This window comes from Poecilia mexicana, unplaced genomic scaffold (genome assembly GCF_051168715.1).
Source record: "Poecilia mexicana isolate PSO_F unplaced genomic scaffold, ASM5116871v1 scaffold_13, whole genome shotgun sequence".
In the NCBI taxonomy this organism is placed as follows: domain Eukaryota; kingdom Metazoa; phylum Chordata; class Actinopteri; order Cyprinodontiformes; family Poeciliidae; genus Poecilia; species Poecilia mexicana.
Window position 1 is genome coordinate 4,470,637 of NW_028263382.1, and position 25,398 is coordinate 4,496,034.

At 40.2% G+C, this 25,398-nt stretch overlaps 1 protein-coding gene, 1 long non-coding RNA gene and 1 pseudogene across 3 annotated transcripts; 1 reads left to right on the plus strand and 2 right to left on the minus strand.

Moving 5' to 3' along the window:
* Positions 1 to 1,055: 1,055 nt before the first annotated feature.
* On the minus strand, positions 1,056 to 3,347 carry LOC106911030 (uncharacterized; annotated as a pseudogene). The gene is made up of 3 exons (XR_001416498.2): positions 3,149 to 3,347; positions 2,319 to 3,009; positions 1,056 to 2,170 (listed from the first exon to the last, which is right to left on the minus strand). The product of XR_001416498.2 is annotated as an uncharacterized LOC106911030 (transcript).
* Positions 3,348 to 8,255: 4,908 nt separating this feature from the next.
* LOC106911028 (uncharacterized) lies at positions 8,256 to 23,364 on the minus strand. The gene is made up of 3 exons (XM_088011489.1): positions 23,137 to 23,364; positions 18,836 to 18,914; positions 8,256 to 11,166 (listed from the first exon to the last, which is right to left on the minus strand). Exons 1-3 carry the CDS (start codon positions 23,206 to 23,208, stop codon positions 9,827 to 9,829), a joined length of 1,491 nt encoding a protein of 496 aa, XP_087867615.1. The 5' UTR covers positions 23,209 to 23,364; the 3' UTR covers positions 8,256 to 9,826.
* On the plus strand, positions 23,041 to 23,397 carry LOC148155685 (uncharacterized). Its single transcript, XR_015765013.1, has 2 exons — positions 23,041 to 23,122; positions 23,360 to 23,397. It is a non-coding gene; the product is annotated as an uncharacterized LOC148155685 (long non-coding RNA).
* The last annotated feature ends 2,001 nt before the right edge of the window (positions 23,398 to 25,398 follow it).

The following is a 25,398-nucleotide window of genomic DNA, read 5'->3' on the forward strand; positions in this document are numbered from 1 at the left end:
CATTTTATTTACAGTGAACAACAAATCATAAACAGACTCTACACTTTGTTCAGAATCGATTTATTTTCTATTCTGCCAACAAAGAACAATCCATTATTTTGACATTCCCAAAAATAAATCACAAGTGCTTAAAAACTTGCCTTGGTGTACAGGTAAGCTTAAGATGAAGGAATATACCAAGTTGTGCCCAGTAAAATAAAAAGACATTTTTATAACCTTCCACAAATGAAATCGAATGTGCAAAAAAGAATTCAGAAAATGATTTTATGAATATGAATGCGATGTAACAACAGTCGACACAGTTGTGTCTCATAAAAAGACACAATAACAAAAACCAGTTCCTATTTTTGTTTGTTCTGGCTGGAAACATTTCCTACAGTCATTTTCACTTTACCTCTTCTGATTCATTATGTCAGCTAACAATTAACATGTTAACTATGGCAAAACAAAAGTCAGCTACAGTTTATTGTCTGGCATCATGGCTTTGCTTTGACTGCCCCCCTGAAGGTTAGCAGATCTGAAAACTTGTGCATGTCTGGTAGAATCTCTACTTACAACAAGATGTTTCTTTGGCAACAATAATTAAGTAACTTACATTAAATGCTGCACATTTTTGACTAAAAATGACCAGGGAGAGAGCAAAAAAGAAAAACAAGTTAAGTTGCCATGTTTATTTTCTATGTTTGTGATGATGTGGACAATGTCAATTCTGTACTGATTACATTTCAAATAACTTAAAACTTCAACGTTGAATATGTAAAAGTACAAATGTCATTCATAAATGACAACATGGCTTACAAATACTTAACATTTTGTACTTAATCCTACCAGTAAGTATTGACTCTGTTTTTTGCATCAAAAATCACTACAGATTCCAAATTACTGATATTTTGAAGAAGAGTAGTGCTAAGAAGCCTTGTTGAGTTTTGACAACCTACCTTTAAACAAACCAACAGCTGTGCTGCACAAACCAGCATTTACCTATCACAAACAGCTGATCCTTCTAATTACATCTGGACAAAGTTTGGGAAAGCTAACATCACCCAGGTAAAATGTTACCTCTAAAACTTTAAACTCTGTCAAGGAAATTTGGGGGAAAATCCTCAAAACATCTACTTTGATCTTGATAGACAACTTGTTACTTTAAATACCCACCTTAATCTCTTTTTTTTTCTTTTAGCAGTTCCACAACTGTGTAGCTCCACCCTCTACCTCCACCACTTTCAAAACTTTAATGTCCATGACCCATACATTAGACTCCAAAACCTTGTTCATTTCAGCACTGAAATCTGGATAGCTGTCATGATAGACTGACAGCTCAAGGACACCGATCTTCTGAGAAACCCTTGAATCGTTGTGAAATCGATAAGAATGTTCTTATCCAGGAACAGGTCTGAGCCTGTGCAGAACCTTAGAAACAAGGACAGATGCTGCAAATCTGCATTCCTGATATACGTGCTAACATACTTTTGAATATCCTTCTGATGAATATTCATTTCCTGAGGAAAGACAATGGACTTCAAAACTTTTCTTGCACTTGGTTCCAAGTTTTCATACAATGAAGAAAGGTCCTGGAAGCTGTTCCCAGTGATACGGAGTGTTTTGGCCCACTGTTCAATAACGTAAGCAGGCTCTTGGACAAGTGTTTTGTGTGCAACTCCTGGAGGATTTCATTGACATTGCTGGCAGTGGGCATTCGTCTGCAACTGGTTATCAAGAATCTCTATCAGTTCCTCTTTGTCAACACTGCTGAAGTCTGACTGCCACGACTGAAACTCAAAACGCTCAGATTCAGGCATGCACTTAAGGAAATTCTCCACCACCTCACTTTTTACCTGTGAGCTGCTTGCTCCAGTATGACAGGTGCAATCTTCATAGGAAGATATTTCTCTCTTGTCCATCCAAAGACAATTATTCGGCCTACACTGTCCCACTGCTGCTGTCCATAATCATGCCTCAGAAAAGGGCCTTTCTAAGTGTTTCCTGTAGTACACTGGTCATAGAAGACAGTCTCTAACGACTCCTCCGTCATCATAACCCATCTCAGGTGTTCCATCTGGCAGGACAAGTTGGATTTTGAAGTCTCTATCTAGAAGTCCATCATCACAGAAGTTGCTATGAGCTCAGGAAGTACCTGACCTCTGTGAACTACCAGTATCTTCTTCACTGCCTTGACAGATGATGAGAATTGAGGGGATAGAGGCAAACACTATGTTACTGCTATCCAAACCCTCCTCCCTGAGCTCTGCAGAATGAAGTGAAAAGTTAATATTGTCATGATTTGTTATATTTCCAACAAATAGGAAGTCAGAAGTTACTGTGGATATTGCAGACTGGCTGGTCGCTGCAACATTTACAGCAGATGAAGAGGAGGGCTGATTCAGAGAACGGTCTTGATCCTGAAAAAGTGGTGAAGACAAAACTTCATCTTGACTGACTGACTGGTTAGCCTTCTTTTTACGTGTGGTCAGGTAAAACCTGACAATACTCAGTTTTGTAACATGAAACATTTGTCCAACAGAGATTTTGTCATCAATTGGCACTTCCTGATAATCTTTCAAATCTATTTCAAAATCTGTTATGGACCCTTTTCTATTTTTCCCATTTGGAAAGAAAAGGCCAAGAGCCATCTGGATTATCTCACATTTTTCAGCATCCTTTCATCGACCTTCCTTGTTCCACCACCTCTTCTTGTTCTTACTTGTTTAAAAGCCTGTTGTTCATCATAAAGCAGCCAGCCTATTTCTATTTTTCTCTTTGACTTCAGAGCATTCTTCTTTACAGTTGTTTCAGCTTGCTCTTCTTTTTCCATACCACAGCCATCTTCATGAGCAGTTCTTCTTTCACCCAGCTTTGATTTCAGGCGCTCAAACAGTTTTGATTTGCGACTGTTTGGGGGCCATTTTCCTTTCTTTTACAGTATCCTAACAGGGCTATGCGGTCTCCATATGATGGCAAATAATTCTTTAACTCTTCATCTGTCATGAGCTGGATGACGTTGGTATCAATCTAAACAAGGACAATAAAAAATATTTCTTTAAAACCACAAAAATGGAACTAGAATTGCATGCACATTATTTAAATTAAATTAGATAACAGGCTTTAAAAAAACTGTAGTTTTTGAAATACTGATTGTTTTCAGCTATACCTTCTCTCTCAGCATGGTCTCGATAGTTTCCTCTGGAATATTCCTTTGTTTCAGGAAATCACTCAGGTCATCCATTCTGTGATCTTACACTGGAAGAGAAGATACACAAGACCATCATCAGATGTTTCCAATAAAATGTAAAGCAAGTCATACTACAAATTATAATTTTACCTGGAAAACTAATAATAATATAGTCATTCATAATGCCATCCATCAATGCATTTCTAACACCCTTATCCCTAGTAGGGTCAGGAGGGGTCTGGTGTCTATCTACAGAAAACGAGAGGCGGGGTCACCTGAACAGGTCGCCAGTCTGTCGCAGGGCAACACAGAGACAGACAGGACAATCAACCATGCACACACACACACACACACACACACACTTAGGGAGAATTTAGAAAGACCAATTAACCTGACAGTCATGTTTTTGGACTGTGGGAGGAAAATGGAGTACCAGGAGAGAACCCACCATGCACCGGGATGCATGGTGGGTTCTCAGGTGGTCTCTCTCCATGCAGAAAGCCCCCAGCTGGGACATTCATAATGCCTTTCAGCACCATGTTTTTTTGTCAAATATTTTACTAAGGATAAACTCAAACTATTTCAATGTTACAAATACATTTTTTCACTAATATATTTCTTTTTTTAAATTTAAAACTTTTGTTTTATAATAACTATAAACCACAGTTATTTGTATAATTACACAAATATGTGCATATGCAGAGGTTTTACTTTAAAATGGACTCATCTTGAGAAACTTCTTTAAGTTCACAGAAAAGATAAGAAAACATTTGTTGGTAATAAAGAACTGTACCGTTCTATATTGACATTGTCTTTAGCAGTAGAAAAGGAAAAACACTGAAAATGAAGCCGTGTGGAGAACAGAGGTCATTCAGTAGAGAACGGGACCTAAGACCTCCTGTGTGATCAGAAAAGGCTCCAGCTGCTCCTCGCTGTCCAGGCTTCTGTCCTTCTGAAACACACTGAGCAAGAACATGTTGGATTGGTTGTTATTTGAACTTACTGATTAAATCAATAAAATAGATTTGCAGACAGACAAAATATATTTAAATTTCTTTGCTTGTGGTTTAGTTACTTAAATGATTTAGAATTTAATAATAATAATAATAATAATAAAAGAGAGAGAGTACATGACATATTTTAGTTTAACTTTTAAAAACACATCGGCTCAGAAGTTTCGTTTTGGTTTGGGAGCGAGATGCAGCATCTACGAACTACTCACCAGTTATTACACCACGACCTTGTGGTAAACTGAACATGTGTCATAATAAAAGTACCACGTAATCCTCAGATATTAACTACAGTTACTGGAAAGTCAGTTGTGGACTGACGAAGTAAAGAAACAGAAAACGTTAGCTTCAAAGATATCCATCTTCTTAAGCTATCTTCAAGATTAGCTGCCGTGGTCAGGATGCCACATTGATTACTTTATTCTAGCTTATATTACAGACTTAAATGAACAAAACCACATTTCTTACCGTTGTAAACAGCTACATTTAGCTGGATGCTTGCTGGCGGCAGGCGCGACCGACGGTAAAGTCAAACGGTGCAGATGGACCTCCACAGTCCCTAAACGTCCTGAGCCGATGTATCTCATTATAATGAGATCATTATTTTTTATTTTTTTAACAGAGTGGCGGAAATGGGCTTCCATAAATATCAGGAAAAAAAAGAGACAATTAATAAAAAGATTTCTGTATTTCAGTAACAAACGTTTATATTCACTCAGATTAGTGTTCCTTTAAACAACCTGGTGAAGGTTTGGCTCTTTAAGCTTCTGACATATGGAGAATTTTCTAACCACGAGGTTAAAGGTCAAATACAGATGGGTCTTCCAGATGGACAATGACCCTCAGCAGACCACCATGTTAGTCAGAAAGTGACTGAATGAGAACTAAGTGCACGTTCTGACGCAGCCGTCACAAAACCACTTAGTTTCACAGTTTTGCCCTTTCGACCTTGAACACTTTGCTGCGTCCAGAGACTCTGGGCTCTCAGCTGTTGAGAGATGATTGCTTCCTGGAGGAGTGGACTGTGTTGAGGTTTTAAATTTGACCCAATTGCCAGTGTTTGCATGTAACATTTGTAAAGCGCCAGTTCGATGCTAAGACACCTACCGGATATTACCCGCACTGCAAACAACCCTCCTCCTCAGAAATGTGAGAAGAGCCAAACGAGGTGACTGTCCATGTTGGTTCAATATCTGGAGAGTGACCAACACGGACTGGACGGCCTCCTTCACTTCCTCCTCTGCCGTCTCTAAAACTGCAGGCAGACTACAGTTATAAACAGAGCAGAAAATCTGCGTCGTCGTTCACAGTGTAAAATTCAGCTCGACTTAAAGCAGAACTAATTTCATCAAGAGGCTTCTGTCTCAGGAATCAGGTAAAATATGTTACACCAACTGGTTTAATTAGAAAATAAAATATTCAACTTTTGTTGATTTTTAGAAACTGATTTATTCAAAAACCATAATACTAAGAAATAATAATAGTTATTCTGATAAACAGATCAGTAACCAAATATTCCTCAAAAATAATAAGGTTGTGTTTAAATCACTCAGTTTGTGTCAGCAGAAATAAATGTCCAAACATTTCAGTCCGTTTCAATCAGAATAATGTCTGATATCAGTCTGCAATATTCCCCCGTTTCATTCCAAAATGACAAAGTCCCAAAAATGATGGGAAAGAAATAGTGGTGCCACCAAAAATCTGCAGAAGAAAACCAAATTCCAGATTTCACCGGGAACGTCGTTCTTCCCCCTCGGCGCAGTTTCCTCGGTGCCAGGATCCGATCCGGTTTCCAGACGCACCATCTGCGGCGCAGGGCGAACTCTGACTGCCGTTTGTCTTTTCTTTCTCTTATTCTTGTTTCAAATGTTCTGTGACCTTGGGTACAGCTTCAGATCCTCTTTTTACCAGATTACACAGATAAGTTTGTAAAAATTGCTCTGCTGCAGATTACAAACAGATTATTAAATTCACAAATGTTTCATAAGCAAAAACATTATCAGTGCTGCTGCAACTAAACATGACCTTTGAGGGAAAACGTTAAGCTGGAAGAAAATCTTTTTCAAACAATGTCAGTGTTTTTCACAAAGTGAGGACCACTGGTTGGTCTTCACCTCCAGTTGGTCCCTTGAACCAGCCATTCAGTTTGTCCACTCTTTGTTCTTGTAGCTTTCAGTTGCAGGTGCATGTGAACGCTTGGGACTCTGCCTGATCCAACCCGAAGGTTGCTTCATGTCAGTATTTGCTGCAGGCCATTCACAGACATCTCAGTTTGTTTCTATAAAAGTTAGTGGAAGTAAACGGAGAGATGCTGAAACCTCCAGTGTTGCAGACCGACAGTCACATTAACTCCCATTGCAAAGCTCTCATTTATTTATCTTCATTTTTTTAGTTATATGAACCTTCAGAGGCCATATTTCAGCAAAAATAGGAAACATCACTCAGTTTTCCTGCATCCCTGTTTATGGTTACAGAGAAGGAAGTTGTGGCGGCAGAGGCTCAACCAATCAATCAATCAACCAATCAATCAAAGACCTTTACATCAAAAAATACAAAGTCACAGAAACAGTCAACATTCTGCACATCAGGTTATTGATTGATGTTTGGTTGATTATGTTTCCATAGCAACTGGTTTCAGTCTGGGTTTAAAGGAACTCAGGGTTTCTACTGTTTTTCAGTTTTCTGGAAGTTTGCTCCAGATCTGTGGTGCATAGAAGCTGAAAGCTGCTTCTCCATGTTTGGTTCTGGTTCTGATACAGAACCAGAACCAGCAGGTTGATCCAGCAGCAGGTCTTTAATCCATTCAATGATTTATAAACTAGCAGCAGATTAAAGTCTCTAAGTGAAGGAATGTAGAACCGGGTGGTGTAGAACCAGGTGGTGATAACATTAAATGAATGAAGGAAATCATTTACCAACATATTCATATATTTAACTTGTCCCTTGTACCTTTTACCACTTAACAGACGAGTCAGTCAGCAGCAGCTCTAACCCACGTCCCTCCTGACCTGTTCTCTCCTGAGGGAAATTAAAGCTGCAGTATGTCACTTTTACATAAATATACTTTAAAACTGTCATTATGTTGTGACAGTTTGGTATGAGAGGTAATCTGTGAAAATCTATTTCCTCTGCTTTCTCTCAGTGCTAGAAACAACCAATCAGAGGCAGGAGAGTTTTAGTGCTGTCAATCACAATCTCATGTTGCTGCTCATCCTTCCTCCCCTTGCTCTGTGCTATTCTGCCACTAGCATAGCCTGTTGTAAATGCTCAGTTCAGTTAGCATAGCTACCAATGATGGCAGATAAACAGTTTCTTGTAATAAGTTGTTTCTCCCCCATTAGCACATTTAGCAGTGAGTGAATGAGGATGATTGACAGCGCTAAGACCCTCCTCCTGGTTCTGATTGGTTGTTTTGGTCAGAACGGTTCATTACTTTAACCAGTAATAGTAATTCAGGAAGCAGATGGAGGAGATTGATTGTTTTCACAGATTATCTGTCTCATAACAAACTGCTACAACATGGTGACAGCTTTAACAAATATGGAGAAAACATATTTTTATTAAAGTTATGTACTGCAGCTTGAATAAAATGCAACTACATAACATTTTGAGAAGTCTGGATTGTTTTATGTGTATTTTGCATGTTGCTTTTGATGGTTGCTTGTTGGTAGAGACATTTCAGTATCTAAAACTAATAGAAAAATGTAAACAACCTACTTGCATACCTGATGTGGACTGTTGGATGTTAAATTCATGAGCAGTAAATATTGTGCTGGTATCAGTATTGGACCAAACAAAGCAAGGCAATTACAGGCCTTATAGGTCAGATAGACTCAAGAACCTGTAACAGCAGTTGGTCAGGGGGCCCAAGATTCCTGGTGGCGCCCCAGCACTGACCTTTGACACCAGACTGATCTTGCAGTGGAGTGCTACATCAGTTTCTGTCCACTTCATTACCTGCAGTCCTCTTCCTAATGGGGGATTAAAATTTAATTTTTCTAATCAGCACCATGGGCGTAAATCTTGAGGGTAACAATATCAATATGAAAGAAACAAAGAAAGTAATGAATCTGCCATTCATCAAAGAAAAAAATAAACATTTATTTTTTGGACCCCAACCCCCCATTATTAGAACAATGGTTCAGTCCGATGTGTGGGCGGAGCAACACTGACAGCTAGCTGACAGCTGTGGCTCTGCAGCACAAACAGAAAAACAATCCAGTAAGTAAAAGATATGTAAAGCTTTTATTTCCTTTCACTGCTCAATAGGAACAAACACATCAACAGCAGAAATCAGACTGTAGTTTGTCATTTCATTACTTTGGCTGAATCATGATAAACTGCCTCAAAACTAGCAAAACTGGCTGCATTGCGTTGATAGACCTAAGCTTGTTTGTCGAACGTAGCAAATATCTCAATCATATTTACCTCTAACTCTTATGTTAATGAGAAGAATTTGAAACAGGAGGGAGGGGCTGAGCGCTGCGAGTGGCTGACAGCTCAGTGTGTGGGAGCCGAGAGCAGAGAGAAAAAAAGAAAGTACGTTTTTATTTCTTACCATCCTCAACATGGAGCCTCTAATGACACAAAAAATCTGGATATTTTTCTATAAAAAACTCTGGTGCTTTGAGCTCTTTATTTCCAAGATATTCATTATTTCTACCCACTTACAGATTAAGTAAATAATTTGTATTTGTAAGTGGAGTCACTCATTAAAACTTGTTTTTATTTGTAGCTTTAAATTTTCATAAAGGTGTAACAAGTTATATCAGTGACTCTGAAACAAGCTCATCTAAACATTTAAGTTTTAGTTTGACTTTTATGGATCTCAATAGTTTACTGACAAAACATGTTTAGCGTCACCACTTACAGCCTGAACACATTAAAAACGTTTTAAGCCATATTTTACGTTACATTTCACTGTAGCTTTGCCGACCCCCCAAAGCTGCTCTCAAAGAATTTTCCCCCAATAGTGAAACGGATTTCCTCCCGTGATCAGTTCTGTAATATTTTATGAACATGTCTAAATTTAATGATGTGAGAGAAATAACATTTTCTGTTTATTCAGTCAGTGTTTTTTAATTCAGTATTTTATGAAAATATATAGTGGAAGGAAGGACAGTCCAACCTCTTTAAGCCTAAACTCAGGATTTTAAGAAAATCGCCACTCATCAAATAACTGATAGTCTATCAATGAGATCAATCAACTTTAGTTAAACTCAATTAATAATCTGCATCACAAGATATTTCTGTTGGTTTAATAAAGGGTGAACATTCCTGCATTGTCTTAAAATTTACAATTCTTCCTTTGTGTATCTACATGTGATTTGTCTTGAACTGCCATGTGACTATTTAAAGCAAACCACTCGATAAATCCTGTTCGTCTGCTGTGTGGCTTTGTACATGTCTGGTTAAATTGGACTTGAATCAAAATCTTTGCTCACAAATGTCACAACTATATGGTTTGTCTCCTGTGTGGCTTTTCACGTGTCTGTCCATTGGTGTCTATACAACAAACATAAAGTGTGCGGACACACACAAAGGTAGTTTAGAGAGACCGATTCGGCTGGGTAGCCATGTTTTTTAGACTGTGGGAGTACCCAGAGAGAGCCCATTCTTGAACGGCAGAACAAGCATTTATTGTTCCCTAAGCAGTTTCTCCTCCAGTGTGGATCCTCATGTGATTTCTTAAAGCAGGTTTTGCAGTAAATCTTCGACTACATACATCACAACCAAATGGTTTATCTCGTCTGTGGATTGTCATGTGACCGTTTAAAGCAGACTTCTGAAAAAATCTTCGTCCACAAACCTCACATCCAAAAGGTCTTTCTCCTGTGTGACTTTTCACGTGTCTGTTTAGATTTGACTTGAATCGAAATCTTTGCTCACAAACATCACAACTAAACGGTCTGTCGCCTGTGTGGATTCTCATGTGGCAGTTTAAATGAGAATTTTCACTGAATCTTTTCCCACAGACATCACAACCAAACGGTTTATCCCCTGTGTGGATTGCCATGTGACGGTTTAAAGCAGACTTTCCGATAAATCTTTGCCCACAAACATCACAAATAAATGGTTTGTCTCCTGTGTGGACTCTCATGTGACTTTTTAAAGTTGATTTTAACCTGAACTTCTGTTCGCAAACATCACAAATAAATGCTTTTTCTCCAGCATGAATTCTGATGTGATTGTTTAAAGTTGATTTATTACGAAATTTTCGCTCACAAAAGTCACAGCTAAAAGGTTTGTCTCCTGTGTGAACTCTGATATGTCTGTTTAAACTTGATTTAACTCTAAATTTTTGTTCACAAACCTCACAACTAAATGGTTTTTCTCCTGTGTGAATTTTCATGTGTCGATTTAATTTAGACTTAACTCTAAATCTTTGCTCACAAACATCACACCCGTAGGGTTTCTCTCCTGTGTGGCATTTCATGTGTTTGTTGAGATAATCCTTCCTGTTGAAACATTTACCGCAGTCAGGACAACTATGCAGCTTCAGATGTGGCTGGACCTCACTGGCTGAGCTTGAATGATCGGCCATGTGACTCTGAAGAGAGCGCTTGTTGTTAAACTGCTGGCCACATTCAGAGCAGCTCGGGGATCTGTTGACACCTGACTCAGGAGTCCTGCTCTCCTTCCACTCATCATCACTGTCTTCAGTTTCAGACCCCGAGTCAGGCTGCTCCACATCATCTTCCTCTCCCTCAGGTTCTGCTTTCAGGTTCTGCTGAGCTGAGCTGCTGCTTGGCAGTTCTCCATCTTCTGTTTGATGAAGATGAGAGATCAGAGGTTCCTCTTCATCATCTTCACTCTTTATGAGAACAGCAATGACTGGAGACCTGGAGGCATCAGCCTCCTCCTTCACACTGAGCGGCTCCCCCTGCTGGCTGCTCCAGGGTTCCTCCTCTTCCTCCTTCATGTGGACGGGCTCTGGGTGGTTCTGGTCCAGATCAGGACTCGGTTCTTCTTTAACCAGCAGAATATCTGCAGGGAACACAGAAACAGATTATGAACAATTGTGGTTTCTTAATAATTCTGTTAAATTTCATACCCAGAAATGTTTAACATGTATTGAAAGTCTTTCCTAACAACCTGTGAAGGCAGAGCAGCTCTTCCTGGTCTCTTAGTCCTTCCTTTTGAAAGTCATTTTATCATTCTCAGTTTCCCTCCAAATCATTATAGAATTGTGCTGCTGACGGTAAATGGACTGAACTTACATAGTGTTTTTCCAGTCATTTTGACCACTCAAAGCTTTACAGTAGAGTCACATTCTCTCATTCACACTCACAAACATTTATACACCAATACTTCCATAGGCAGTTTGGGGTTAAGTGCATTGCCCAGAGGCACATCAACATGTGGTAGACGACGACTCCACCCACAGAGCCACTGTCGCCCGAGTTGCTCTGTTACTGACATCTTGACTTTTTTCTCTTACAATTTTAAATTGCTCAGTTTCTGGTACAGGGTTCCCACTGGCACTTAGAAAAACATTCCAAGACTTTTCCATGACTCTCCATGACATTCAGTATAATTTTCCATGACCCACAAAGAAAAGTGTGACTGATGGACTGAACCTCACCAAGCTGAGCTACAGCAAACACGTAAAGGTGAGGCAGACAGGGAGGAAACAAATGAAAAAAATGTGGAAATGAAGGCCAACAGAGAGACATGAATTGAAAAGTGTCAATTAATGCAGGAATCATATGATGATGATGTCATAAACAAAAACATATTAGCAGTAAACACAAGACTGTACATATGCAGAACTAACAGACAGGAACACACATCACAGCACCACTAGTCTTCAACTGGAGGCTTATTTGATGATTAAATAAATACATATTGTTAATAAAATAGAATAATAATATCCACTGCAGTGTGCACAGAGCCTTACAAAAGACAAAGAACAGTTCTCACCGAGAACCGGCTCTTTACTATGATCCGTAGTAAAGAATTGTTCAGAGGAATCAGATTGTTCCTGAATGTTGCCAGATCAACTCTCTATTTGCACGGTTCACAACAATCACTCCAAGTTAATGACTTTTTCTATATATTTCATGCTCGCACACACACGTTTGTGTTGCTATCTTTGTGGGGACTTTCCATTGACTTCCATTCATTTCTACAGCCTAAACCTGACTTTACCCTTTTCCTAACCCTAACCAACCAAAACTCAATTCATACCTTAGCCCTAACTCTGACCCCTGACCCAAAAACAGGGTTTCCCCTTGTGGGGACCAGGCTCCGGTCCCCATGAGGAGCAATTGGTCCCCACAACGTAGTATATGTCAGGAAAATCGTCCCCACAAGGTATTACAAACAAACGTGCGTGCACACGCACACACACACACACAGAAGCAAATCAGCTAGTCAGGTTTTTGAAAGATCGGCAATTGGCCAGAAAATTGCAATCGGTGCACCGCTGCTTTCTTTTTAAAATTGTGATCTGTCTGCCTGTAACAGTGTTTAGGTCAAAGAGTCCCATCTGCTTTATTTATCAGGACGATGGGGAAATAGCGCCCCCTCTCTGTGTGGCTGGTAATATGCTGCTGGCCACTGCACTCAGTGCCAGTCTGTGAAAGCTGCACAAGAGGTGAACTGCATTCTTCAGCACACCGCATAGAAATGTGTTAGCAACACATGAAACATCATTTTTATTAACTAAGACGAATAGAGTGTAATGAATATTTACTAGATGTGTGCCTGGCACCAATTTCTGTACTTTCAGTTTCTTTAATACTGTAAAACACTTCATGCTAAGTTAAAAGCTAACGTAGCGCTCTGTCGTAGAGTGCTGAGTGAAGATGAGCCGCTGCACTGATTCGAACCCGATAAGTTTCTCATTCAGGAGTTAAACTGCCTGATTACCCAGAAACTCCTTAAAAACAACAACACAATGCAGAGTTCAGGAGTTACTTGGGCCGGCCCGGTACAGTGGAGGGAAGCAGAACCCGGTTACATGTAGAATGGTTGATTACTGTAATCAATGTAAAGACCATTACTACAAGCTAAATATATTTAGGAGTTATTAAAGTATTTGAACATCTTGAACATGTCTACATATTCAATAAAACATTCCTAAAGCAGAAAAACTTGACAAAGTTCTCTATCCATCCTCTATGTACCGTATTTATTTATTCTTCTTCATTTCTATCTTTATCTGTTTCTCTCCCTCTATCAATTTTTATGAACCGCATCTTTCCCTCTAATTATCAGGTTTATTTCCTGACCAAGCTCAGATAGTCAGGTCAGTTTTCCCCTCCCACAGCCAAACCTGGTCAAAACTATAATTCACTGATGACCTTCGGCCTTCGCCATATGATCAGGACGGTTCCTCCCGCCGCTGCTAGCTGAGGCTAAAGCTAGTTCTACGTTTTTAACTTTGCACTGAGCGAGCAGAGCAGTCGCGTTACTTTTCTGTGACTTTCGCTGTTTTCTTGCTCTTTCATTCGTTCTGCTGCTTGTTTCCAGTCGAGAAACCCGTTTCAAAGCATCACCGACTGTTAGCATCGTTAACCCAGCCGGGGGAGGGAGGATAACTCGGCCTGTGTGGATGTACTCACCACCTGGCTTTCAAAGCGCGATCTGGAGAAGAATCGTTTCTGATTTTCTGTAAATCTGTTCCGATGCTTTAAAATTAACATCCATATTTTGACAGCTCCCTGCTTCAGTCGAGCAGCAAGAGACAGCAGCTTAGTGCACAGTAAGTTTTTATTTAATGTAATGTAATGGATGTTTAGAATAGAAACGGGTTTAATAAGCAACTTTACCATGTAATGGCTCAGTTAATGTAACTTTGAAAGCACAAACCTTGGAATTTTTAACCGTCTGAAAGCACGTGTTCGCTCCAGGGTAGCTTGCTACCGCGTGCGCTGGCTAGCTAGCTAGCAGCACACGTGGTAGCAAGCTACCCCGGACCAAACACGTGCTTTCATACGGTTCTATGTCGGATACTTACCCTTTAGTTTTTCGTTTTATTTAACTGTGATACTTAACCAATACCTACTGTTTGTCTTTTGATGACAATTAAAATTCTTTTATTTTTCATAGACCCTTTTCACATGACGTCACACAACCTCCGTTTTGGTTCGAAGCTGTGTATCCTTAGTTCCGGTGTGCATAGTAAGTAACGATAAAGTTGTCTATTTCATATATATATATATGTAAAATGGACACATATATATCTATATAGAGACATATATATAGAAAGAGAGATTTAGATATATGTATATATCTGACAGCATATGTTGATCAGACAGAACACCGGAGCATGGAGTTTAGTCTCTAAAACATTTGCCTAAAATAAGATTTGAAGATAGATCACGATTTGCAAACCAATTTTCTCTGACAACAAAATCTAAATTAGACAAAGGCTAGAAATTCTTCACCGAACAAAACCTGTTTGACTATGAAGGTAGGTATTTTTGTTTTGCGTAACCGTTAGCTTAGCATTAGTGAATTTTGTTAGCTAGCTAACTACGTGACATAACTGTTCCTTAACCAGAACTTTTTACTGTTTTTGAACTATAACGTTTTAGGCTCTAATCTTGATCAGATTCTTAAATTATAGACTGGAGTTGCCACTCATCCCATAAAATAGGGGTTTGTTTGTTATAAGCAGAGATGTCCGGTGCCGCCGCTGCTTTGTAATGCCTTCCTCTAATCGGACCACTTTTTCCAGTAACGAATAATCTAACGAGCTCGTATTTCAAATCCAGTAATCAGATTAAAGTTATTTTTATGTCCTTTATTTTCCATTAATACAGAAAATGAACCTCTAAACGTTACATCACTGACAGGCGGCGGTGTATATGTTTCCTAACTGTGGCTAAAGCTGCTGCTAGCTGGTTTACTCATGATCGGAGGCTGGTTGGAGAATGGTAAATTGACAATGACTAATAACGGTTATCTAACACGTAAACGCTGTTTTATAAAATACAGAAAGTGAATCTCTAAATGTTACAGCGCTGACAGAGAGTATATTTTTTCCTAAATGTGGCTAAAGCTGCTGCTAGCTGGTTTACTCTCCGATCGGAGGCTGTTTATTTTATACACAGTTAGAGAATGGTGAATTTACAATGATTAATAACAGCTATCTAATACTTAAATGCTGTTATTATTAAACTTACCTTTTATTATATCCTTAAGATTATGAGAATGCGGGAATTTTTCAGCTTGGTTCCCAAGGCAAAATCACACCGGAAGTAAAGATACCCAGGTTTGAGTTATGGCGGCCATTGTCTGACGTCACTGTGAAAAGGGTCTATTGACAGGATAAACAACAAGCATTAATAAAATGGCTCCGCCACAATCCTCGGCAGAATGTCCAATTTGCGATTTTAAATATTGTTACTTGGGCAAACATCTCCTGACAAGGCACTATGTAAAAAACCTGGAGGAGAGGAGGATCCTAATTAATTATGGATCAGGCCGGGTTAACATCCGGGGGCTCTCCTGTCCGATTGAGGGGCGTTCCTACTCCAAGTCCAGGCTGGTCACCCTGAGCTGGATCCTTCACAGATCCAGGAGCATCTGAAGGATGTTAAGAAGCAGCTCACCATCAACCAGTTCAGGGAACTCCGGGCCAAGGATCCAAATCCCCCCATGATGTCCAACATGGACGTTGAGCCAGAAGTGCAAGATATGGAGGAAGGTGCTTGGTCCAACTCTCCGACCACAACATGCTCAAACTGCCACAAGCTGCAGTTAGAGCTTCAGGATTTTAGAAAAAAGTTCAGAATCCAGCCCACGGGCCTGAAAAAGATGAGAAACCGCGTGAAGCGGTTGGAGCAGGTATGTAAAATTCATTCCCATATTGAATTATCTACCTGTCTTTTCCTTCGGCCCTGGCTGCCATTTTCCAGCAGTAAGTCCTGCTGCGAAATGGCCCCACCCTCACCCACAGAAGAGGAGCTGTCCCTGGAGCCTGACAACGAGGGCTTGCCATCGAACCAAGAAGCCGCCACCACCACTCAACTTGCCCCAGCCACACCTACCACACTCGCTGTCTTGGAGCAATTCAAGCAGTTTCCCCTGCCGATGTGTGAGTAACGTCATTGCTTGCTAAAATGACAAATTGTGCTATATAAATAAAATTACTTTACCTTAATCCTTTTTTATGCAGTGCAATACATGAAGTCCTATTGGGAACCACCTAAAAGGCTCCTCTGGGGGTAAAAAACAAGTTGAAAATCAAAAATGGCCAGGATAATGCAGCTTTTGACTTTTCTTGCGAATGGGAAAAAAATCATTGCGAACTGGAGCATCCTCTTAAACATAAAGAGGATATACGAGTAAGTCCCTCTCTAATGTATCTTAGCTAATTTTTCTGTATTTTTATTTAACTTATACCATTTTTTCCAGAGAAGGTGGCCGGAATTTCTCATCAAGAAGCGTGGTAATTGTGTCTACAGACACAGGACAGGTGTACTTCATAATATGACAATTGCTGAGGTTGAAGAGGCAAGGACCAACGCCAGCGACAAGGATCAGCCAAGGTCTACCTCACCAAAGAGGAGTTTGGGTGGTTAGAGAAATGTCAGAAAATACATGCTGAAAATACGTGCTCAGTGAACCCATCTACAGAATTAGTCGTGTTCAATGAGAACCACACAAAGCTCAAGAACATCCTCGTAGCACTGCAGAAGGCCTGGTCGGGGATAGGGTTGCCTGGCGCCCCGACATTTACAGATTTCCGAACATCTATTGCAACATATGTAAGTAATTATCTAACATTTTTTATTTTCAAAAGAGAACGTAACAATGAAATGTTGAAAATGTTCCTCTATTTTCCAAGGCCCGAGATCATCTTTCACCGGCTGGGAGGAAGGAGATTAGCAACACGATGTGCCACGACCTAAGTACAGTGGATAAATACTACGCCATTGATAAGACGGCAGCACAATTGGTGGAAATCCGTAAACAATTTGGTCTTGTGACAAATCCGGATGTCACATGGAAAGCCCCGTCCCAAGAAGACGAAAAGTCTGGGTTTTAATCTCTCCTCGACTTACCTGTGTCACTTACCTGTGTTGCAGCCATTTGGCAGCAGCTAAAAAAGCTGCTTTTTTTAGCTGCTGCCAAATGGCTGCCAGTTTGCACACCCTAATGCTCACATATGGAAAGAATCAGATGTAATAAACATATTTCAGAGAAAGGAATGGGAGAAGAGTTCCTCGGAGGAAACTCTACTCTCACTTCCCAGCGAGTCCTCGGGGGCTACTCAGTCCTCTTATGTTACTGAGAGCTCAGTAATATCCGAGTGCTCCTATGTTACGGATTCCAGGGAGACCTCTCAGCCCAGCACTGAATCGACTGAGTCCTCCCAGGGAACCCAGGAGGCAGCAGAGGATTACGGACCCTCCAAAGAGGAGTCCAAGGCCACCCCATCCTCCAAGGCCACCCCATCCTACAAAGCCACCTCATCCTACAAAGCCACCTCATCCTCCAAGGCCACCCCATCCTCCAAAGCCACCCCATCCTCCAAAGCCACCCCATCCTCCAAAGCCACCCCATCCTCCAAGGCCACCCCATCCTCCAAGGCCACCCCATCCTCCAAAGCCACCCCATCCTACAAAGCCACCCCATCCTCCAAGGCCACCCCATCCTCCAAAGCCACCCCATCCTCCAAGGCCACCCCTTCCTCCAAGGCCACCCCATCCTCCAAAGCCACCCCATCCTCCAAGGCCACCCCATCCTCCAAGGCCACCCTATCCTCCAAGGCCACCCCATCCTCCAAAGGCAGGTCAACACTCACACTAAGGTTGTTTTTTCCCAGCTCAAGTGAGATCGAGGAGGAATAGCCCGCTGCCACTCACGTTGCGGTCTTGAAACGTGAGAAGAAAGAAAAAGTGAATTTTTAAAGAAGGTTTAGAGTTTAAGTGTTGCACGTTATCGGATTTTAATAAAATATTTTTGTTTCTTTGCTTTTTTTATTGGATTGCAGTGTGCAGTGTATTTATTTGTTTGTTTGGTTTTCAAGTTCAGTGTGCAGTGTGTTTATTGGTTTGGTGTAGGGTTTCCATATATTGTTCTTAATCATGTTTGTTTTTTTATCATGTTAAATAAATGTTACTGTTTTCATAAATGTCTCCATTATATTCTGACATAAAGAATCATCTGCTAATGCTTCCTAAAGGAAGTTATTAAATAGAGCCAAAAATCCCATTCAAAATCATAGCAAGATGTCTAAACGCCTCATTATGTCAGATGTATGGTCTTATGTCAGTTCTAAGCAAAAAAGATAGAAAAGGCGCTAGCAGCCTGTGGGAATCGTACCACAGTCGCTGGCAAGGCGCTGCAGTAGATAAACCAACAAGGGTCATAGTGCTTATGACCTCATAGCAAGTAGTTTTTGACATTGAAAAGCACCACGTCATGCTCCTCTATAAACTAAATGAAAATGAAAATAATCACCAGACTACAGGAGCCATGTTGACTAAAGAACTGCCAAATGACACTTTTAGCCGTTCCAGATTCATTGGCTGAAATAGCCACTAAACTACCGGAGCCACGTGACTGACAACATTCTGAGCCCAAGAGTAAACACTTGACCAAAAAAAAGAAAAAAAAGAAATGCGGTCGCCCCAGGCCAGAACTGAACCCGGGTCTCCCAGGTGTTTGGGTTAGTTTTCTCCCTGGTTTAACTCACCTGGATCCAATGACCTGCTGAGAAGGGTGTTTCTACCACCAGGGAGAGAGTAAAACATGCAGGATGCCGGGCCACTGATCTATGGAGAAACAGAAAATTCAAGACATTTGAGGACTTAAAAACAAAACATTGTCTACTGGGACTTTTATAAATATCTTCAGCTAAGGCATAAGTGGAAATGATTATGGAAAAACAATCCTTGATTGTCAAACGTGGCAGATTTGTGTCCAGATTGTGCTGAGCTACAGCCAGAAACAAACAGTGTGGAGAATTTAACCTGCAACAACGGACCCAGCAGGGGGAGACATTTTGACTCTAGAACGTCAGAATGCAACCGATATAAAGAAATGCAGTATGTACACAATGTATGCATATCTCCCCATATGTATAGGAAGTTCACAGAAGGAAGCTCTGGTAGTTAACTGTGCTGCAATGCTAAGTTTGCATTAGCTAACAGTTATCGTTAACTAATTGTTAGCAATAGCTAACGGTTAGCATTAGCCCAGCGCTGGGTCTCCTCAGGCTCATACCCAGTCACCTGGTTACTCCACACTGTGCAGTTCCTGCTCAGTTTGGCCAGAGAGTCAGGAAGATGAAAGTTTCTTTCCTGACAGCCTTCGATCCAACTGGAAAAACTTAATTTCTTAAGTTATTGTATTAGAGAGATTGAGATATTGTCTGAATGGGAAAGTTTTTACTCTTAAAAAAGATGGGAACGTGTTCCGGAGTGTCTCCAAATGAAAAGGCTCTTAAAAAAGATGGGAACGTGTTCCGGAGTGTCTCCAAATGAAAAGGCCAGTAATATGATCCTGAATTATGAATATCTTTAAGTTTATATATAAATGGGTTACTTTTTTCAAATAATTGCTGTAGTTTATGTACCTGCCTCCTGTTTTTGCTTTTGTTTTCTATATCTGTACACGTTCTGCCCTGTTGTAGTTCCTTTTTCTGTATACATTTTCAAAATAGCTAATAAACATATTTAAAAAAAACACCTTAAAGACAAAGATCACTCTGATCACTGAAACAGTACCTCAGTCTTTGATAAAGACTTTCCACCACATTGTGTTACTGAGACATGGCTGCATATCCCCTACTCCAGCATCTCCCTGCCAGACTTCCTGTTTAAACGAGAGACAAAGATTTAAAGAGCAGCAGGAAAAGCAAAGCAGGAGGATCCCATATTGCTGTGCAGCCCAGACACTGAACTCTAGGAGTAGGGCTGTTGTAAACGAATATTTTAGTAATCGAGTAATCTATCGATTATTCTTACGATTAATCGAGTAATCGGATAAAAAAAATTATGAAATGAAATATTGGTAAATCTGGCATAATACCGGTGTTACTATCAGATATCAATATCAGTCCAATTTTTCACATTTGAGCATCCATAACAGTTGCTTTTCTGTAGTTTAGAAAACTAACCTGTAACAATAATAGCTCACTTTCTAAGTTAACCAGAAGAAAAGTTATAGAAAAATCTGAAATTATATTGAATTTAATAACAAAGAGGCAGGCTCACAAATATGCTTATAAAAATGTCTACAATCCAGCTTTTAGTTTATGTATTCATCTTCAGTGAGTTTAATAGATTAATTAAACTCACCTTGCCACCTAACCTGTCACGCTTTGGGTTTGAAAATACGGGAAATGCCGCCTGGAGTGGGAGGAGAGGGCGAATGAACGAACGTAAGATGGAGGGGAGGAAATAGACCAGCGGACTGACGAACCGTTAGACCGGGGGACGAACACGGGGGAAGCAATACGGGATATTTACGACACCTTCACTGGTCACACTCAGAAACTCATCTACCAGCCATGTACGATGCGCTCCGCCACCCGTTTCTTCAGACCGGGATATGAAATTTATTGTGCGGTTCGTCGGTAAAGCTACATTTACACGGTAAGCATCAGCTACTCAGCCGCCCGCCCTGTTCAGGCTATCCGCTCACCTCAGCGCTCTTCCCGCCGTTCGCTTTCAACCAGCAGCCCCGGAGGAGAAATGCTGCCGTACTCCAGGCATTCCCCAGTCATTTTAAGGATGCTTATTGGTTCCCCAAAAACGATAAAAAGTCGGGCATTATCATCAATCAATAAAATCCCCACGGGCCAATCTTGAAGATTGGACTTTATGCCGCTGAGACTTAGCTTTTGTCAACAACTCAGGCGGAAGTGAGAGCTCCGCGCAACGCAAATGAAGTCCCGGCCGGAACACGGTGCGCTAACTAATAAAACATCAATTAACGAAGCTTCGAGGCAGGAAAATTTTCCTCGAGGAATTTTAGTAATCGAGGTACTCGAATCATTCGAGGAATCGTTTCAGCCCTATCTAGGAGTTTCCTCCATTCGCTGGTTACATCCCAGTGTGATGTCACCAGGCAGACCGCTTTGTGGCGCGGAGGGAACATTGTCTCATCTTTAACGTAAACAAAACAATGAGATGTTTGTAGATTTCAGGAGAAACGGGGTCAAAGGTGAAACCCTTTTCCATGATGGGAGGAGTGGAGGAACATAAATACTGAAGGACCACTTATGGCAGAACGTACGGATAAAACTATCTGTTCAAAAATTATTTTAAGGAATGTGAACAGTCGTCTCTACATTTGATGAGTAGTTATTGACATTAAATCAGTTTGAAGATCTTTTCATATTGATGAGCAGCTGAAACCAGAAGCTTATGAACACTGAATAGAGTCTGAAGTTAAACCAGACCAAACTTCTCTAGTGATAAAGTTTAGTTACTTCTGTTGAAAACAAACAAATGTTGCTTCATGTCACACACACAACTGTCCGAGAAACTACAGCAGAGTCAGAAAGTATTTTGGAAAAATGCTCCTCTGATTTTTAAAAAATTATGTCATCAGACTGACAGAAGCCTTATACTTCGGAGCGCTGCAGTGGCGCAGCGGTTCAGCACAACCCACATATGGAGGCCTCAACGCGGCTGTCACAGGTTCGATTTCCAGCCTGGTGACCTTTGCCCTATGACTTCTCCTTCTCTCATTACATCTTTCCTGTCAATTTATTATCAAATAAAGGCCAATAACACCTTTAAAAATATAATAAGCAGATTCTGAAACGATGAAAACTACGTAAAGTAAGTAAAGTTTATTTATAAAGCACTTTTCACAGACATAAAATCACAAAGCACTGTACAATAAAAATCAACCTTAAAACCCTACAAAACACAAAACCACCAGAAGAAACACAACAAAATCAAGAGATAAAAACCTGGGAAAGTAAAAATGTTTTAGTTGCTTTTTAAAAACAGAGTCAGAAAAACGGAGCTGCAAGGCCAACGGCTCCACAGCCTCGACTGAACGGCCGCTTTAGGTTTCAACCGTTCCTGGAGCAAATAAAAGATTCAGACTGAGAACGAGCAGCAGAATATTTAGTTAAAAGTTGACAAAGGTGATCAGGAGCCTGGCCAAACGCTCCGCATGTCAGCACAAGAACTTTAAAACGAATCCTAAAATCAGAGCCAGTGCAGCGAACAGGAGAGAAACGACAGGATCTGCAGAGAGACGTCTGGATGTAGTCTATGAATAACATTTCATTAGATGACAAAGTAAGTCCATTTAGAGGAAACAAATTTCTTCAACATAAAACTTATGAAACTACTAATCACTGTAGGTCATGTGTTTATTCAGTATTTATCCAGTAAACTTTAACTTTACTGGAGTTAAAGTTAATTAACTTTAACTCCAGTAAAGTTAATGGACTTAACTGTAACTAGTAACTGGTTACCAGCCGGTGGTGATAATTTAATCACTGACTGGAAGCTGAAATGGAGGTTTGATATGACCTAGTTGTATTTAAAACAGTAAAATGTTTATAAAATGTTTTAGAAGGAATTAAATGGTTGTTTACTTAAATGTTATTTTTTCATGTATTTATGTTACTCACTACCTGATCATTTTATGGCTGAATAATTGGTAATAATTATCAATAGAATAATCTATTATAAAAATTTAACAGAAACGCAGATGCAGAAAAACATTATGATATAAATATCTACATTTTTATATAATTGTAGTTAAAACATCCAGTTCCCTCAGGATCTCATGCAAAGTAAGCATCTCTATTTCTGCTAAACAGGATTTTCATAAAAGGCGCAAATCTCTGAAGCAACCTTACCGTAATACACGGTCTATAGGAGAAGCTAAATTCCAGCGCCACATAAAAACCTGAAGCCCCAGAAGCGGAGCTACCAACATGTTCTCCTGGAGAACCCAGCAGCTCCTGGAAGCGGCTCCCGGCCTGCAGCTCCCATCCCCGATGAAGAAGGTAAATCTCCAAACCTGATGTGTGCAGCCGATGTTCGGGGCTGAAAGCAGCATCCAGTATTTCGTGTCTCTGCTCCTCTGCTGCATCCAGTCGCTGTTTGACCTGCTGTCTCCACATCTCTGCTAGCTTTTCTCTCTCCAAACTTTCCTTCAACAGTTACTGAGCAGTTCCAGCTGAGCCTCAAACCGTTTCTCTTCTTTCCAGAGTTCACCAACTGCTGTCGTTTCTGTCTTACAGCTTTATTAACTCTCCCGCTGCTGCTCCGTGGACAAAAACCCGAGGAAACACGAAGGACGGCGCTCCAACTGCCGCCATTGTACCGGAGAGAAGCACGAGTCTGCGCACTGGGGTCAGAGGCTGGACCCGCCAATCGCGGAATAGAACACACGGAAGTCCCGCCCACACAGGGCATCAGCGAGACGCTAACATGTCCGCCATATTGGGACTGAATATGCAAACGTAAATAATTTTAGTAAACACCAATGTTAATGTTTCCCATAAATTTAACATAAATCTATAGTTTATTTTTATTTTTATAAACAAATACATTTGGAAAGCTTGTAGGTCATTATCTAATCTAGCAGAAAATTGTTTTGATCTTTAAAAGTTTAAAACCAGATCTCTAAATTAGACTTTGATCCTAAACTTTTGACATCTACAGAATCTGATTACACAACTAAACATGGACTTGTTGTCTTATTTTATTTATTTCTAGTATAAATTAGCATAATAGTCAAAATAAAATAGAAATAGATTTTTTTGTCAGATTAGTTTAATTGACGTAGTTTAGCATTATTCTCATGTCGTTATGACCTGTTCACACAAATAGTTTTGTGGTTACATGTTAGTTTAGTTGTGATGAAATAAATAAATAAAATTATGTAAAAGAAATATGAATTAACATTAAACTTTACTCGTCAAAGTCAAGCAAAGTTAAGATTTGCATATGTGTATGTTAATATGATTTCAATATATACCTTTGAATTTTAAAAATACACAAAAAAAGGTCTAATCAGAATCCCACAACCCCAAACACCGAGGACCTCTGATCGATGAAAAAACAGATTTCAGTGTTAAAAGCATTTCCTCAGCTACCAAAGTTAGCAAAGACCAACAAGCATCAAACTCAGAACCTTTTCACCAACAGAACCAGCAGAGCTATGCGTTAACATGCCTGAACAGGTGTGATGTCATCACCCAGCAGAAGAGTTTCTACAAAATGTTTAGCGACCTAAAAGCCTGTTTTTATCCACTGGTACGTCTGAATATGTCATATTGACCTCTGTTCTCTCAGGTCTGAGTCTTGTTAATGCATTTGGCTCAAAGTGAGGGTCAGTGTTAGACCGGGGAGTTCTGCTGGAGCGAAACATCTGCATCTCAACAGACGTTTCCATCCTAACGCCATGAAAATTTCTAACAAACTTTTAAAATGTCCCCGTTATGAAGGTCTTCATTACTTGGTGGCACAACACTTGAAATGTGTTAAATGATAAAAGAATGAAATGAAACGGATACAAACAGATTGAAATGTTTTATTGATTGTGTGTTTTATTCAGTTGCATCTCAGCTGGAACTGATGGTGTCCTGGTAAAATACAAACAAAAGGATAATATAAGTATTGTGATTGTTTGAAGGCTTTGTGTGGTGTGGCTTACCTCTCTCTTCCTCTGCAGGGTGTTCAGGCTAAAAGATTCCCTGGGGGCCTGAGCACCTTTTAAAGGTTCCAGAAGAGACCAAAGCAGATGGAAGAGGGGGAGCAGTAGAGCTAGGCATTTTATAAATTTAATGTTGGATTTATATTTATATTGATAAAAATGTGTTTTAGAGATGCTTAAAATTAATAGTATTTGGCAATATATATTATTCTGAGGATTTAGTTAGTTAGTTTGTCAAACTTTGTGTGTATGTATTTTGTTTTACCCTGTTTCTTTACAGCCAGCGACTATAAAATGCAGTTGGCCACAGTGGGTGTTGCTGCTCAGACCCTGGGCCGCTGTAAGCAGGGCTGTTTGTCTGTTGGTGAATAAACACCCAGTGGGTTTGCACAGTTTCTCTGCCTCAAGTCTCTACTTCCTCCAGCCGCTAAGGGCCATCCTATCAGTCCCACAAAGAAGAAAAAAGAAAATGCTAATTATGCATGTTCCTCCTGGTTTGGATCGAATCAACCAGATGACAGAGCGTGATGTCATCAGATGAAGTTTTGCCTCTGATAAGACTCAGACCCACCTGATGGGAATGTTCGCTTTATCAGATCGTATTTGATAAATGCGTCTTCA

What these genes read in the sequence shown, in the direction of transcription:
- LOC106911028 (XM_088011489.1), bottom strand. Translation starts at nt 23,208, where the DNA reads ATGCAGCAGAGGAGCAGAGACACGAAATACTGGATGCTGCTTTCAGCC. An exon ending in ACATCGGCTGCACACATCAG is followed by an intron (nt 18,915 to 23,136) that starts GTTTGGAGATTT and finishes GTTTCTCCATAG; the next exon opens with ATCAGTGGCCCGGCATCCTG. An exon ending in CAGCAGGTCATTGGATCCAG is followed by an intron (nt 11,167 to 18,835) that starts GTGAGTTAAACC and finishes TGTTCCCTGCAG; the next exon opens with ATATTCTGCTGGTTAAAGAA.